This window comes from Morone saxatilis, unplaced genomic scaffold, assembly GCF_004916995.1.
Source record: "Morone saxatilis isolate NCDOM2014 unplaced genomic scaffold, NCSU_SB_2.0 Contig22, whole genome shotgun sequence".
NCBI classification, from domain to species: domain Eukaryota; kingdom Metazoa; phylum Chordata; class Actinopteri; family Moronidae; genus Morone; species Morone saxatilis.
The window spans coordinates 5,477,392-5,491,753 of record NW_023339785.1 but is presented as its reverse complement, the minus strand read 5'-3'; the positions used below and the strand labels follow the sequence as shown (position 1 = coordinate 5,491,753).

General features: G+C 39.7%; 1 protein-coding gene across 2 annotated transcripts in view; it reads right to left on the bottom strand.

The window, feature by feature from the left end:
* Window positions 1-14,362, bottom strand: part of LOC118333243 (LIM and calponin homology domains-containing protein 1-like) — a gene marked incomplete in the record, with an annotated part of 88,356 nt that overhangs the window by 24,105 nt on the left and 49,889 nt on the right. For both annotated transcript variants that reach the window (XM_035668793.1, XM_035668794.1), the window contains 3 exon segments: window positions 5,988-6,186; window positions 7,730-7,840; window positions 11,408-11,438. In XM_035668793.1, coding sequence (XP_035524686.1) covers window positions 5,988-6,186; window positions 7,730-7,840; window positions 11,408-11,438 — 341 coding nt within the window.

Below are 14,362 nucleotides of genomic sequence, written 5' to 3'. Positions count from 1 at the left end.
CAGCAGTCTGAGCTACAGTAGCTCATTTGTTGGATCGGACCACACGGGCCAGACTTCACTTCCCACATGCATTACTTAGCCTTGGCCACCCATGACCTGTCTCCGGTTCACCACTTTTCCTTCCATGGACCACTTTTGATAGGTACTGACCACTGCAGACCAGGATCACCCCACAAGAGCTGCAGGTTTGGAAATGGTCTGACCCAGTCATCTAGCCATCACACTTTGGCCCATTTAAAGTCGCTAAGATCCTTACACTACCCATTTTTCCTGCTTCTAACACATCAACAAAAAATGTTCTCTTGCTGCCTAATATATCCCACCCACTGACAGGTGTCATGATAACAAGATAATCAGTGTTATTCACGTCACTTGAACCTACATGAGGGATTGTGTAGATGAAACACCAAACTGTGTGGAAAATCATTTAAACTCAACTGCTTTCCAAGCTGTTACTTCATATAGGCTTACAAAACATTAAAGTGCTGTTACAGTGTTATGTGCATTCCAGTAGCTGAACATAAATCAACCCCAAGCAGGTTGATGAGCTGTTTTTATGAAATAAAGCAAGTAACATAAATCATCACTAAATTTGTATTGTGCAGCTCCTGCTGACTGAACTATAGCCTACAGTTCGGAAGAATTCACTTAGGATGCCACTGTGTCTGCCTGTATCACATTTTAAACACACCGTTAGCTCTTTAATGTCAGTGGCAACACCTGGCTTTGCAGAAGTGCATCGCTCAAGGATTTTCCCTTCCTGGCGTCTTAAATTCCTCTGCAAGATGTTCATATGTGATCCTCAGAGGACACACAGAGGAAAGAATTGAGGATAAAACAGACTGAGGACATCACATGTTTACAATTCCACTGATGTATCATTAGCATACCAGTCATTTCCACCTTCATTGCGCTGGTTTTTTTGCTCATGTTAACCCAAATTTAACATTTGGAAACGGCAGGTAATGGATACCTGAAGACCTGCTTTATCCAAGGTCTCTCAAAATGTCTCTCCAAGATGTTCTGCACATGTGCTACTGGAATTTCCCCTCCCTTTGGATGCATGTGTACTCAATCTATGACCTATGAATTTATAACTCAATGTATATATTTTCCAAGAATAAACCCACAATTTCAACCAGATCTAAACTGTAAAATCTTCCCTTAGCTCTGAACAGATACATGTGGAGTGGAAACAAACGTCATATTTTAAAGTTGTGAAAATCTCCTTTTGTAACAATAGGCTTCTTCATTTTTATGTGGTCTAAAAGATTGACAGATCAAGGTCCAAAAGAGGCCTTGAGGTATCTGCACTTCCAAAAATGAATGGTTCAATTATGACTCTTAACCCATATCAATTGGAAACATGAGTGACTCTACCATCCAAGTCTAGCCATCCTTAAGGAACAACATATGTCGTTACAGGGCGATCTGCGTTCCCTGCACATATGGTAACACTGACGCTTGAGGGAACGTTTATCATGGGTCAGTGCCACACTGTACCAGAGCTTCACAGAAACTTATTTACTTCAATAATCATCAACATGCAGTAATGCTGCAGGAAATGTGAAAAGCCATGGAGTCCATTCCAATATGTGCTACAACGAATGAAAAGCAGGAACGGAGTTACAAATGAAGAGTGAGAGTAATACTCTCAACATTTTGATAGCAAGTGACATAAATGATGACACTTTCCGGGATAGTATTCATACTTTTTCCCATTATTTGACAGAGCTTTCTCTGCAGAATGAAAAAAGCCTGCAAGGAGACACATTTTTAATTTGTAAGGTAAGGTTCTGATAGTCTGTTCCACTTAGGATCTGGTTCTCGGATACCCATTTTTGTCTTATCGATACTTTTCATCTCTCCTTACTCTTGTTATTAGCAAAAAACTAGGCAAAAACATTTAGGAGACGTTTCTCACTCTTAGTCGGCATTGATTATCAATTTTGCAAGTTACAATGGTAAACATCACTGGTGACAGATTGTAGCAGCTGTAGGTAATTATTGTTAATTCTAAAGCAGCTAACATGAAGCTTTTGGCTGTCAATGTGCTCTCTGCAAGCTGTTGTCTGTACTGTGCCAAAGATTGATTGTGAGGGTAAAGAAACATTACTGTTTAACAACACTATACATACACCACTTCGACAAGACAGAGTACCTATTCCGCTTTAGAGAAATCATTGAGCTGATGTGTCATGTCAATATTTCAAGCTGATCAATTTAACAGTGCTAAACTCCAGACCTCCAGTATTTGGAGCAAGTAGATTGTGAGAAATAGAATGTAAAAGTAAGTAGGCATCAACTAATTTCATGTTCTGGTTGCAGCTACAAGCTGTGAACTTTAATTAGACCACGACTAAAAACGACTGCCTTCTCAGCTGACAGTAAAATGCAGACTTTTGAGTTCTGTTATTTATAACTTAATTACTTGCAAATGTTGAAAGCCAAACCTAACTAGATTCAACAAGGGATTTGAATGGATTCAGACTCTATACACAGAGTCAATTTAGTAAAACGCTATCAAATCCCAACCTATGTAAACACACACAGCAGCTTGACTGAGGCAGTAGTAGCACAGAGAGAAGAAGACAACAAGGCAACTGAAAGAACGCCCAACAGATGACCTCTCTCTTCAATTCAGTTCAAACTTCAAGGAACACAACTTAACTGTGTTTATTATTATCTATCTTGCAACAAGGTGCCCTGGTACATGGGCTGCCAGCTCTACCAGGTGAGCTACCAGGGCGCCCCAGCTTGCACATTTTCAACCTTATTTTCAATTCATATTGATCTAAACATATCAGATGATGAGCTGCAACTTGGAGCTGGGCATGAAGGCATGTGATGTGATAGCAGTGGTATGAAAACATTTTACAGATGGGATAACCCACCCCCCAATCTCATTTATCAACACTGTATCCATCTACCAAACTTCACCTTAACAAAAGCACATCGCCAACATTGAATCTCTCTCAGAGATTGAATTAAACTCTTCTCCCTGTCCTATAATTACTGTCAGTCGGTCTACAAAGCTAAATAGTGAAAGAGCTTTGTCTAAAGGTCAGGGTAGGGAAACCTGGCTGAGTTAAGTTTCTGTGCATGCTAATAAATGGATGTTCTTGTTCTGGGTGTACTCAAAGCTCCCTGTGATTAGGTGATAACAGCATTGTTATTCTGTGTTCACTTCTCTAGTTTGTGGCTCCTGGGTCTGATCTAAACACAGATGGTACGATACACTCAATAACAGGAAGGGCTCACAAATATTATTACACATGTACACTTGTATGAACCGTTGGAACAAATATGTAGGTCTTGGTCTTGACTTACTAACCTTTTTATCACCGTATGCATCACTAAATCACAAAGCGCTTCTGACAGCACTAATATAAAAACCAGTCAGACAAATCAGTTAGCAATTCTGTTGTTTTTCGAAATGTCAGAACATATGGGAATACGAGAACCTTGATGATGTGACTAATCAAAAAACTTTGACCGCATCAAATACCAAAGTTTGTTGCTTTGTTTTTAATACTTGATATTTATTTCCGAAAGGCATCAACATCCAGCGTGATTGTTGGTTAGGCTGACTGTTGTTGACAGCAGCTTAAGATTTGCAGATGGCAGTTTCCTTAGCACTCCCCTCCAACAAAAACACAGTCAGACAGGATGCTTGGTCCCACTTTGTGTTTTTGTCACATGTTCAGAGATGAAACGTACATTAAGCTTTGTGACGACTGCAGTAACCTTTTATAGGCTGTCATTAAAATTTAAAAGGGTCAAAATCAAATAAAAGGCAGCAAACAACAGCTTTCAATGACAGCATATGGTTGGCTTGGCATTATAAAGTACTCATATGCAGCCAAACTATTTTTTTTTACTTCATAAAACAAATTTACAGTTGTTTGCAGTTTATGTTTGGCTTGAAAAACTGTTATGCTACAATGTTGGATGTATTAAATTACACATGCTAATATATGGTTATCTAAACAAAAACATATAAACATACAACTTTTATGGAAAGAAGCAGGCTGGGAGAATTAACAGCACCTGTCAAGTATACAGAGCACAAGGCTGTTTCCATGACGACTGACAGTCAAAATAGACTCATGAAATAGTGAAAAAAGGGAGGAAAAATCTATCATACATTAATTTTATTGCATAGTACTTGACATCTAAAAATGTGCTCAAGAACTCACATTTTGTACATTTCATGAGATGACTTAATCTGCCAGGTATTAACTGTAATACCTTCACTTACGCTTCATTATTCTGAAGGTGAGCATGTATCATTGATCTGTGTCCTTTGTTCTAAAACTGAAAGTTTTGTTATTGCTGACAGATCAGTGTGTCCGATCAAAAACCACTAAAAGCCATAATTCAAACAACCACAACTCTTTTTCTTTTTTGTCATCCTTAAACAAGATGCCTAATCTCTTCATCTCTCGCTAGTGCTGTCACTCATCTCATTCCACACTTGTAGAGAGTTATCAAACAACTTTAGCCAGGGGGCAAATGGCTCAAACACTCAGCACAAAGCCACTTTTGTGTGGATGTCAATGGCAGAGCTGCAAATCCTCACAAACACTATGAGGCTGCAGGACTGGACAAGCACAATGGCTGAGCCACCCATTCATTTACATGCACACTGTGCATAAACATGACAACATGACTGCAACATGGAGAAATTACAAACATGACAACAGAAACAGGTGGAAGAGAATTTGTGTATTTTCCTTTGTTTATCTTGAGAAAAAGTAAATGTTATATTTTAAATGTGAAATTTTGACTTTTTAATATGTTGCCGTTTTTTGCCTTCAGTTGAATTAATAGAGGAAAAAGAGGACGTGTAGTGGGAACTTGGCTCCACAAACTCAAAAAACATTTTAATATTAATATGACTTATCAAAACTACCAACATTTATACTGCCATTTTAAACATTTATCTGATAACTCTTAAAAAGAGTGTCTCACAGATTGGATGTGTAATCAGCAAATTACTACATGCTGTGCTTTTTTTTTTCTACCCTTCCCGACACTCAACTAAATCAGAATTTTCAGTGCTTCCATGTGGACAAATAAATGTAATGCCTTATGTTTCACTTCACCTTACACAACTGTCATGTCATGTTGCTGGAGCCTGTGTTGACGCTACAAAACTGAAACGTGTTTGAAACGGAAACAGATGTGACAGCATTTGTTATTGTAGCTAGGGTCGTGCATGTTTTTAGCAACACCCGAGTCAGACATCAGACAGGAGTGATCCGAGGACTCTGATACAGAAACACAAAGGATGTACATGAGCAGCTTTTCATGCACACCACAAGTCTGCGTTTTTTTCCTGGAATAATAAAACCATTATAGACTGCAATATTTTAAAAATTCAACTGGAGACAACTCCTTTTTTAAAATAAATGCTAAGCAGTTTGGAACATACACAGGCACTGCAGAGCACCAGGCTTTATTACAGTGGCATCAGAAGCACAAACTAACTCATTTGCAGTCTGTACACTGTGTCTATGTGCTATATTTGACCAGAACAAAAACAGCAACGCCTGTACTGGATTTCTTCCCTTTAGCAAGACATATAGCTGTGAAACAATGGCCATAGCCTGACTTCAAAAGAAGCATTGCACTGAGATCATTCACTGCTTTCAAATAGCCTTTAACTAGCACTGGGCGTTGTCCTGCGAAAGAACAGACTTTACTACAGTAGCAGTAGAAGGACAATGCACCTCATTTATCTATATACTATATCTGTACACCACAATTGACCCTAACAAAACAGCCAGTACTGAATTACTTCCCTTCCACAAGACACATGGCTTTGGCTAATATGACACGATGGCTAGAGAACAGATTTAACCTGAAACGTTTAATTTGAAGGGTGCAAGTTCCCCAATCAATTCAAATTAGTAGGTTGGTTGGTAGTGTTCATATGTATATATGAAAAGTGTAAAGTGTGTAAAGAGTAGACTTTTTCCTACCATCGCTGCTGCCGCGGGCAACCAGGACGTCTGGCGACGGGGTCTGTCGTGAGCGTGAGCCGAAGGAGTCCAGACTGTCGAACGAGTCCTCGCGGCCGTGCCGTGGCGGGGAGAGAGAGTCACTGCGCTCAGAGTCCCAGCAGTCGATGTAGCCACTGTCCCGGATGCTGCGTTTAGGGCTCTCTGCCTCCTCCGCCTCCTGAACATGTAAAAACACATACAGCGTTTAAATCAAATGCAGAACTTAAATGTGTATACCCTAAAGGAAAAATACAGAACATTTCTGGCAAAATACATCCAGTAAACTTGCGTTGCGTTTCCTTATATTCATCTGACAACTTAACAGAATGTCATTTTCACCAAACCATATCTGAAGAATGTGTTTACCTCCTGTCCTCTACAAACATCTTACTGTAAGCCCTAGATCAACTTTCTGTAACCTTCTTGCTTTTTCTCTTTCTTTGCTTTTCATCTTCTTTTGCTAGATCCTATACAATCACTCTCTCTTCACCTCAGTGACCTCTCCCTTTGTCTGTCTACAGTTGAAACATGTGTATGCAGCTAATGGAAGGTGGGGAAAGGCCTTTCCTGTCTACCGAAAGACTTCCTTTTCCTGACCCCCGGACTGGCTGTTACACAACTCCCAATCCCCTGACAAACTCTATATTATGTTCAAAGCTAGGTTGTACTGCCACAGACTTTCTCTCTCACTTATCTCTTTGTTTAACATACAATTATAAACTTTCTTTGGTGAAGCAATGGCATTGTACAGATTAGTTTTCATTTTACCACTGCCATATCCCAACTCATATCTAACTTAGCCAAACTGCTCTTGATGCCTAAACCTAAAAGTTTATAGGGTTTGTTCTCTCGTATTACACAAAAAGAAGATAGTTCTGGCTTTATCTGTACAGGATTTTAGATATCTAAGAGAGGGAAATCGCAAAGTGAGGTAAGTGAGGTGGTATATATTTTTTTCTAATTTGAGTGAACAGACCCTTTAACTGAAATGACTTATCCTGAGCTACTTACAATAGGTTAGCGGATAAAACTGCAGCCGGGCCACTTATTCACCTGCTTCTTGCATTTCAATCATCATCTTTTAAAGGTCCAGCTTTCATTTTATTAGCATTACAAGTGAAGTGGGAAGTGCCAGCTTAATTCTGAACGGGTGCACCTGATGCGTTTTCCTTGATTTTCAAATTTCATGGCCTTGTTTTGGTCAGCTGCAACGTGTGAACATCTGGGAAGCTTATTCTTCTGAGTTGGCAGTGATTTCTTAGTTTTATTGAAGAGCAAAGGGACGTCACATTGTGGAATAAATCGCATGGGGGTGACATCATGGTTATGAGTGGTTGTCATAGACTCTCTGTGTGTGTGTGTGTGTGTGAGTGTGTGCGTGTGTTTGTTGGGGCTAATGCTAACTTTTCTCTGTCCCTTTGGCTCAGTAAAGGGGTGGAATCAGGTTGAGATGATTGACACAAGAGCTCTATTTAACAGTTCATCTCTGGACATCGTTATACGCTGCTGGAAAAGATTTAGAGAGGTCTGTGTATATTTAACAAACACACTTATTTAGTGCATCCAACAATAAGTGTATCATTTGTTTTTTCAGGACATTTGGTTAGATTTGGCCTCTCTCTGCCCCTAATACTGTACTTTACCAGCTGTTGTTGCTAGGAGATTTGTATTAAAACTGTAGAAACAACTACTGCTCTGGACACTACTAAACATGCACAAACCTTTCGCATCTGTGACAGCAGGGCCTCAAACTCTTTCAGGTCCAGCGTGGGCCCGTTGTAGGAGGTACAGCCGTTGGCAGCACGACCCAACCAGTAAATGGTGATTAGAACCTAAAAGGAAAGAATAAAATACTGTCAGACATCATCATCAATGAGATGAAGAAAACATCAGCTAAAGCTAAATAAAAGCATGGAACATAACCGTAAACAGCTTGCTGCTAAATATTTGTGTATTTTAAAAACAGAAGTACAGTAATGTGTGTGTGTATTTATTTTCCAGAGTGATTTAAAATAATAATCAACAAAAAATAACTATACTAAGTAATAATCCAATTAAGACTGAAATTTTGTTCATTTGAAACACAAAGAGAGATAGAACTGTTTATGATTATTTAAAACAACAGGAACACAGGTCATCCAGTGTTCCTGAGTGCAATTTTTAGAGTGCAAGTTCCTCACTGCAGTCAAAAATCTTCATAATGATACCTTGGATCCAGACATACTGTCCATTAGACTGTCAGGACAAAACATGTCATTCAAGGTACACTCAGCCAATTTGTTTGAAGCCTGAGTCGGCTCGTCCAAACCAATCATTGCCACAAAATGAGCACAATTGCATAACATTAGGGTATTGTAATTTTAATGTTTTTCAGAGGAAAACTGCAATATAAGTAGACAGTATGTGGCAATGCAGGCCAACAAATGAAACCTTTCCAAACAGGTAAAATGGCTACAAATAATATTTTGTTAGATCCCGGTTGTATTGACGGAAGGTAAAAGTGCACTAAAGCAAACACTTGAAACCATTCTCCACTCTGTTCCTTCCACCTTTCTCCCTACAAAGCAATACAAGGTAGATTTCTGGTCATTACAATCCAGCCTCTTTCAAAAAAGTTACATGCTAGCTAATGCATGCTGCACAAACACGACAAGAATGAGCCATTGTTCTTAACCTGAAACCACCACCACTTTTGGAAAAACACAGCATCCCTTCCGGGGCTACAGTGATTTATATTTGCCTGGTCGGTAGCTTAGCCGCAAGTGCATACATTACCAGATCAATCTCATCTCCTTCCAACATAGTAACCCTGTAGAATCAGTAGCCAAAGGAGGCCATACTTCTCACTCTTGCTTGTAACCCGATGCCCTGAAGTAATGCTGAATGTGACTGAGGAAGTGAGGCTTACTGCATTTAATGTGACTCCCTTTGGAGTCAGCTAAATGCCTAAAATGCAGAATGTACAGATTGGCTGTAGCCACAGGGAGATCACACAGAGCTGCACCTTTAGCACTGTTAGCCAAGTGTTCCCAGCTATATTTACTGTGTCCATGTCAACCGGCACTCCACGGGGATTGCTTTGATAAGAAAGCTCAGCATGGCTTAATGTGTTTATTTCAGTCATACTGTCAGTGTAAACACTGTCTGCCGTTCAAACACACTTGGAGGAAGAGCAAAGAAACTGTTGTGCTGATCAGAAGAAGCAAGTCTTTTCTGTGTGATACTGTGTTGATTCCTGAAGGGAAATTCATCTTTTAGGCCAAAGTCTTACTAACTGCAACTCTACAGCAGGGAGAGATTCAACATTTTGCTCAAAGACCCTTTACAAAGGTGGACACCAGATAATCTAGGATCAAATCATAGTTCTTGTCAAAGGTAGATCAAAACTGCTGCAGATAGATTTGCAGTTTTGGCATTTGTCAAGTTTAATTTTAAACCTGCTGTGCTTATGCTTTATTATCTGCACACTTTAGCACCGTGAGCAGCAGAGTGTATTGCTTCTGTGCCACCAGTATAATGACAACATCCATGCCAGCTCCCATTGGAAGTGGGTCAGCACCAAATGTGTTTCACTTGCTTACTAGTATGCTTTAAACGCATCAATATTGATCTAAACTGCAAAACGCAATGGGAAACTGTGCCACAACTGCGCCCAATATGATTTACACATGCAACCCTAAACCTACAACAAACAACTGTACAAAAACCGAAACTTGGACACAAGCACCAAGCTACAGTAGTTTAAATAAAACAAGCCTGTAGAGTTTTGACTGGCAGAAATAATAAACAAAAGAACGGCCAGTGAAATGATGCATAGGGTCACCCTGCTCTGCCTCTTCAGTTGCAGCAGCTGTTTGATCTGGCAGATGTGGAAAGACCTGTCTTAGAGGTTCAAAAACGTCATCTCTTTGTTTCATGTGCACACACACTTAAGTGATGCATACACAAGAGCAGGAATAACCCCCCCTAAAAATGAGACCTGCAGTGTAAACACATACACACAAGCCCAAGCGTGCACACATTGCACAGGACATGTGACAATTCACAGTGCTGTAGTAGTACATATAGCTACAGATTCCCTATACTAGTCATCGCAATACACACATGCACAATCAGCCCTTCTTGTTCACACCTGCACTTGCTAAACGATCATCCCATGACTCCAGCAATATTCTATCCATCCATGCAGCACCCTCTTTTTACTTCAACATCCAATCTGTTTGCTAAACAACACCTTTATCGCCAGATCAACAAATTCCTTTCAGTGTAGTTCCTTCATTTCTCCAAATGTGATGTGCTGCAGAGACTGCTGCCATCAAATCCTAGTCCTCAGCCTGAGTCTGCAGGGCAGATCCATAGTGCGGGTAGCATACCGTTGTAGCAGGTCCTGGCTAAAGTGCTGGCTGCTGGGACTTTGTGGGCCGTTTGCTATTGCTGCAAGCACTGGCTAATGTGGCTGAGAGTCCTTGTGTGTAGTCAGCTAAATGAGCTAGCAGCTCAGGCTGGATCTGCAGCTCGACACATTCACTTGTACAGTGCACGGAAGCATCAGAGAGAGGGAGGGAGAGAGAGACAGATAGAGAGAGAGAGAGGGCTTTGACTGCAGAGTGGGCAGGGCTAGCATTTTGTGTTAAAGAAGCATTATTACAAAAAGAGAAGAGGGTGTTGAGGTATATTTGAACAAAAATGGACTGTAAAAATAGATTATTAGAAGGGAGACAGAACAACAAATACACCTAACTAAAATATGCATAATAGGAAGAACTAAACTGGAATCTAGAATATGTAGAAAAAGAAAATAGAGCAGATAAAACAGACAGGGGTATTGACATTTAACTACTGGGTAAAGCATACAAATACTGAATAAAACTATAAAGAGCAGAGTAAGGTACTGTAGATGGACTGTGTGTATAACTGACAGTGCAAGAAGAGCTGAGTAGAGTAAAAACAACAGATAGACAGATAAATAGAGACAGAAGAGAATACACCAGTGGAATACGAAGATCAAACTGAGTTGGGAAATGTAAAACAGACAATCAACTGAATATGTAGAGCTAAAAGATAGACAGATCTCCACAGGCAGATGGAACAAAAGCAGGTAGAGTAGATAACATTAAAATATTTGGTAAAGAAGACTACATAAGATAAGGTAAAGCTACAATATCTTCACACAGTAAACCAGCCTACATAGTATGTATAATTATAGTAGGTAGTCTTCTAGTTAAATAAGCTGACTGTAGAGTGAAGATAACTGGTGGAAGATGACGAGAGCAGCTGAAGGAAAAGAGTGTCAACCACAGCACAAACAGAAACACTGGGCCATAATAACAGTTTCCATCCAAACATACATTTAGCACACAAACAAATTATCCCCACCGTAATCCAGAAGTTTCACTTACATTCTTGAGCTTTCGGCTGCAGTCACTTCCCCTGGGAGGATGAGAAAGAGAGGGAGAGACAGTGACACACTGACTTCTGGTGTTATTTAATGAAATATCTCACATAAAATAACACCTTTTAAAGCAACCAACTCCCACATTCCCATGCGGCAAAAACAAAACCTATTGAATACATAGAGGAATCTGCAGTGACTGTAGCCCACACAAGGAGAACTAGCAGACTTCCTACATTTGGATCTCTGGATCCAGTTTGTAGTTTGGTAATGTATTTATTCAATATTTCCAGCAGTTGTGTTCAATGGCTGCAGTTTGGCTTCAGCTATCTAAAATATAAACTACATCATGGAATATTTGTGTTAGACTCTCTGGACCAAACAGCCGGGGCCCCTTTCTAGATCTGCCATTTTGCACCAGCCCCCATCACTCACAAAGACTTTCTTTAACAGAAAGTCAGAAGTCAGAGAAGGCAGATGTCACAGTGGTGGCCACATGGTTTGACTGCCAAGTGATCTCTGGGAGGTGCAGTGCAGAAACACCACAGCAGTGGCCACTTAGCGCCACAGATGTTGCCAAAATGAAAAGATGTGGATCTTGCGGATCACCACTTGAAGCTATAAATGGGAAGTGGAATGAACCAGTTGTAAAAATGACCCCAATACACACTTGTGTTGTGGAAATAAATACTTCTAGGCTAAGAGAGAGAGACAGACCAAAATACAGACAAACATACAAAGAAGTACAACATCGTATGAAACCTGAATTTCTCTTCTACTTTTAACTCAACAAAATCCACCTTCTCTCTTTTTCTCTGTGTCCAATAAGCACAAAAGATCGGTGCAGCCTGAGGAAAGGTCAAAAATCACACTACAGACATATACCTTTAGTAAAGTAATGTCTCTCCTTAAATATGAAAAACAGTTATACACTATGCTAATGCTAATAATAAAGCAACATTTCCAAACTTTTACAAAAGAAAAGTTGAACTTCTTAAAGTGTTTTTAAGACAGAGTTGAAGGCAAGACGGATGCCAAAGTCTTCCTGCCAAAGTCAAAGCACCCTAATGGAGAAGCCTGGTCCATCAGCTTGGATTGTGACCAAAAAAGCTCTAAATCTGTAGTCGGGCTCGTTGGGTTAAATGCTCTGCAATATAACCAAGTGCTAGCCCAAAAGCCAGCCTTACAGGAGAGCAAATAATTCAAAATTTACACAGGTTTGAAATGGAGCCAGCCCAGAGAAGCCAGTATGGGAGGGATGTGGTTTCTCTCTCTGGTGCTAGTTGTGAGGCGACTGGCTGCTGTGTTTTGCAGGATTTGCCAGAAGGAAAACATGATGGTTTGAATATATTTCCCTCATTTTCTATTATTATAAGCCTTATTTCATCATGATCAAGAAGAATAACAAATCTTGTTTTATGGATATTAAGTTCACTTTACATGGATGACAGAGAGAGTCAATTGTCTATGTAGAACACATGTATGGGTAAATGATTGCTTTACATGGATGCAATGGAGGTTCCCATAAATGGAAAATAGATAACCTTTTTATGGAAAACAGGTTACCTTGTATGAGTATGAAATACTGTGAAAAACAGCACCTGAAATAGATAACAGGGTCAAGAGATGAATATGAATAGAGCTGGAACGATGCTCACATGGGCTGCAAGTAGGCGAGCATATATAAGTGTAACTTAGGGACGTTTGTGTGGCTGTTAAACTTTTAAGTAGCATGCCTCCCAACAGAGCTGAATCAACCAATAAACCCGTTTGACATGTACTGTAGGTCCACACAAGGTGTTGATTTGGGAGCTGTGTGCATCAGGTCCTCTGTGACATATGGTTACTCATAACAGCGTAGGTTCGTAGCGACTCATCTTCCAGTGAAAGCATAATTCCAGTGCAATAGGTTACTTACTATACCTTCTATATACACACACTGCTCTGTAGCTATATCTACTGGAGAACGAGGTAAACACACAGACTTGTTTGGATACAAATCTGCTTATAATAATGATGCAGTGCATCACCTTGTATGGGAAATTTTAAGAGTTGTTTAATGTTTCGAGTTGAATGCCACAACAGCAGATGTTGTTGTCTCATTCATAGAAAATATTGAGCATTTTGTTTATATTTCTTAATAGACAGTATACATTATAAGACTGTTTATAACTAGTTTCCAAAGCCTGAGGGTCACAAAGCCCAACTCACTCAACACACGAGTGACACCCAAATTGCAGTTGCGTAAGTTTTCCATGACAGCAGTGACCTGACAGTGAGAGGAGTGAAAGAGAGAAGAAGAGAAGAAAGTAGCTAGAGGGAATGATCTGTAAACCTTCCCCCTCCTCCTTCCTCCTCCTTATCATCATCCTTTCTTTCTGTCAGCTGGCTAAATAAACACAGAGACAGGTTGCTTTTCTCTGCCGTAACCTTGTAGAAGCAAACTTGAAGGACAAGAACAACAGATTCCACAAGGTATTAGATCACATTGTCATAATATGGGCATATTCTACCCTTTACTTTTTCCTTCTCGGTAATAAGTGTCTAAGGATAGAGGGTGTTTTATGCTATACAGATTGTAGCCCCTTGAGGAAAATGGTGATTTGTGATGCGGGGAGTACACTGTTTATAATCAATAGAAAGATTTGTAATTTAAAAATATTTTAAGAACATTTTTGAAGTTTGCAATAATTACTTTCTTTTTTTCCTACACAAAATAGGAAAAATTTAATGATTAACTTATAATTTATATTTTTCTCCCAGGTTTTATTGTATTCTGCCTACAATTTCATGCTTGTAAGTCAAGATTAGAAAAGCTTAGAGCAAATGTCAAGTGCACACCATTACATTGGAAATGCAGTTGCTGAATAAAAAATGATGCAGGGTTGGCACAACCTGGCTGTGGAAGTCCTCAAATGTAAATGAAAACCTCCCAGAAATGTACCAACCAGGCTCCATTTTT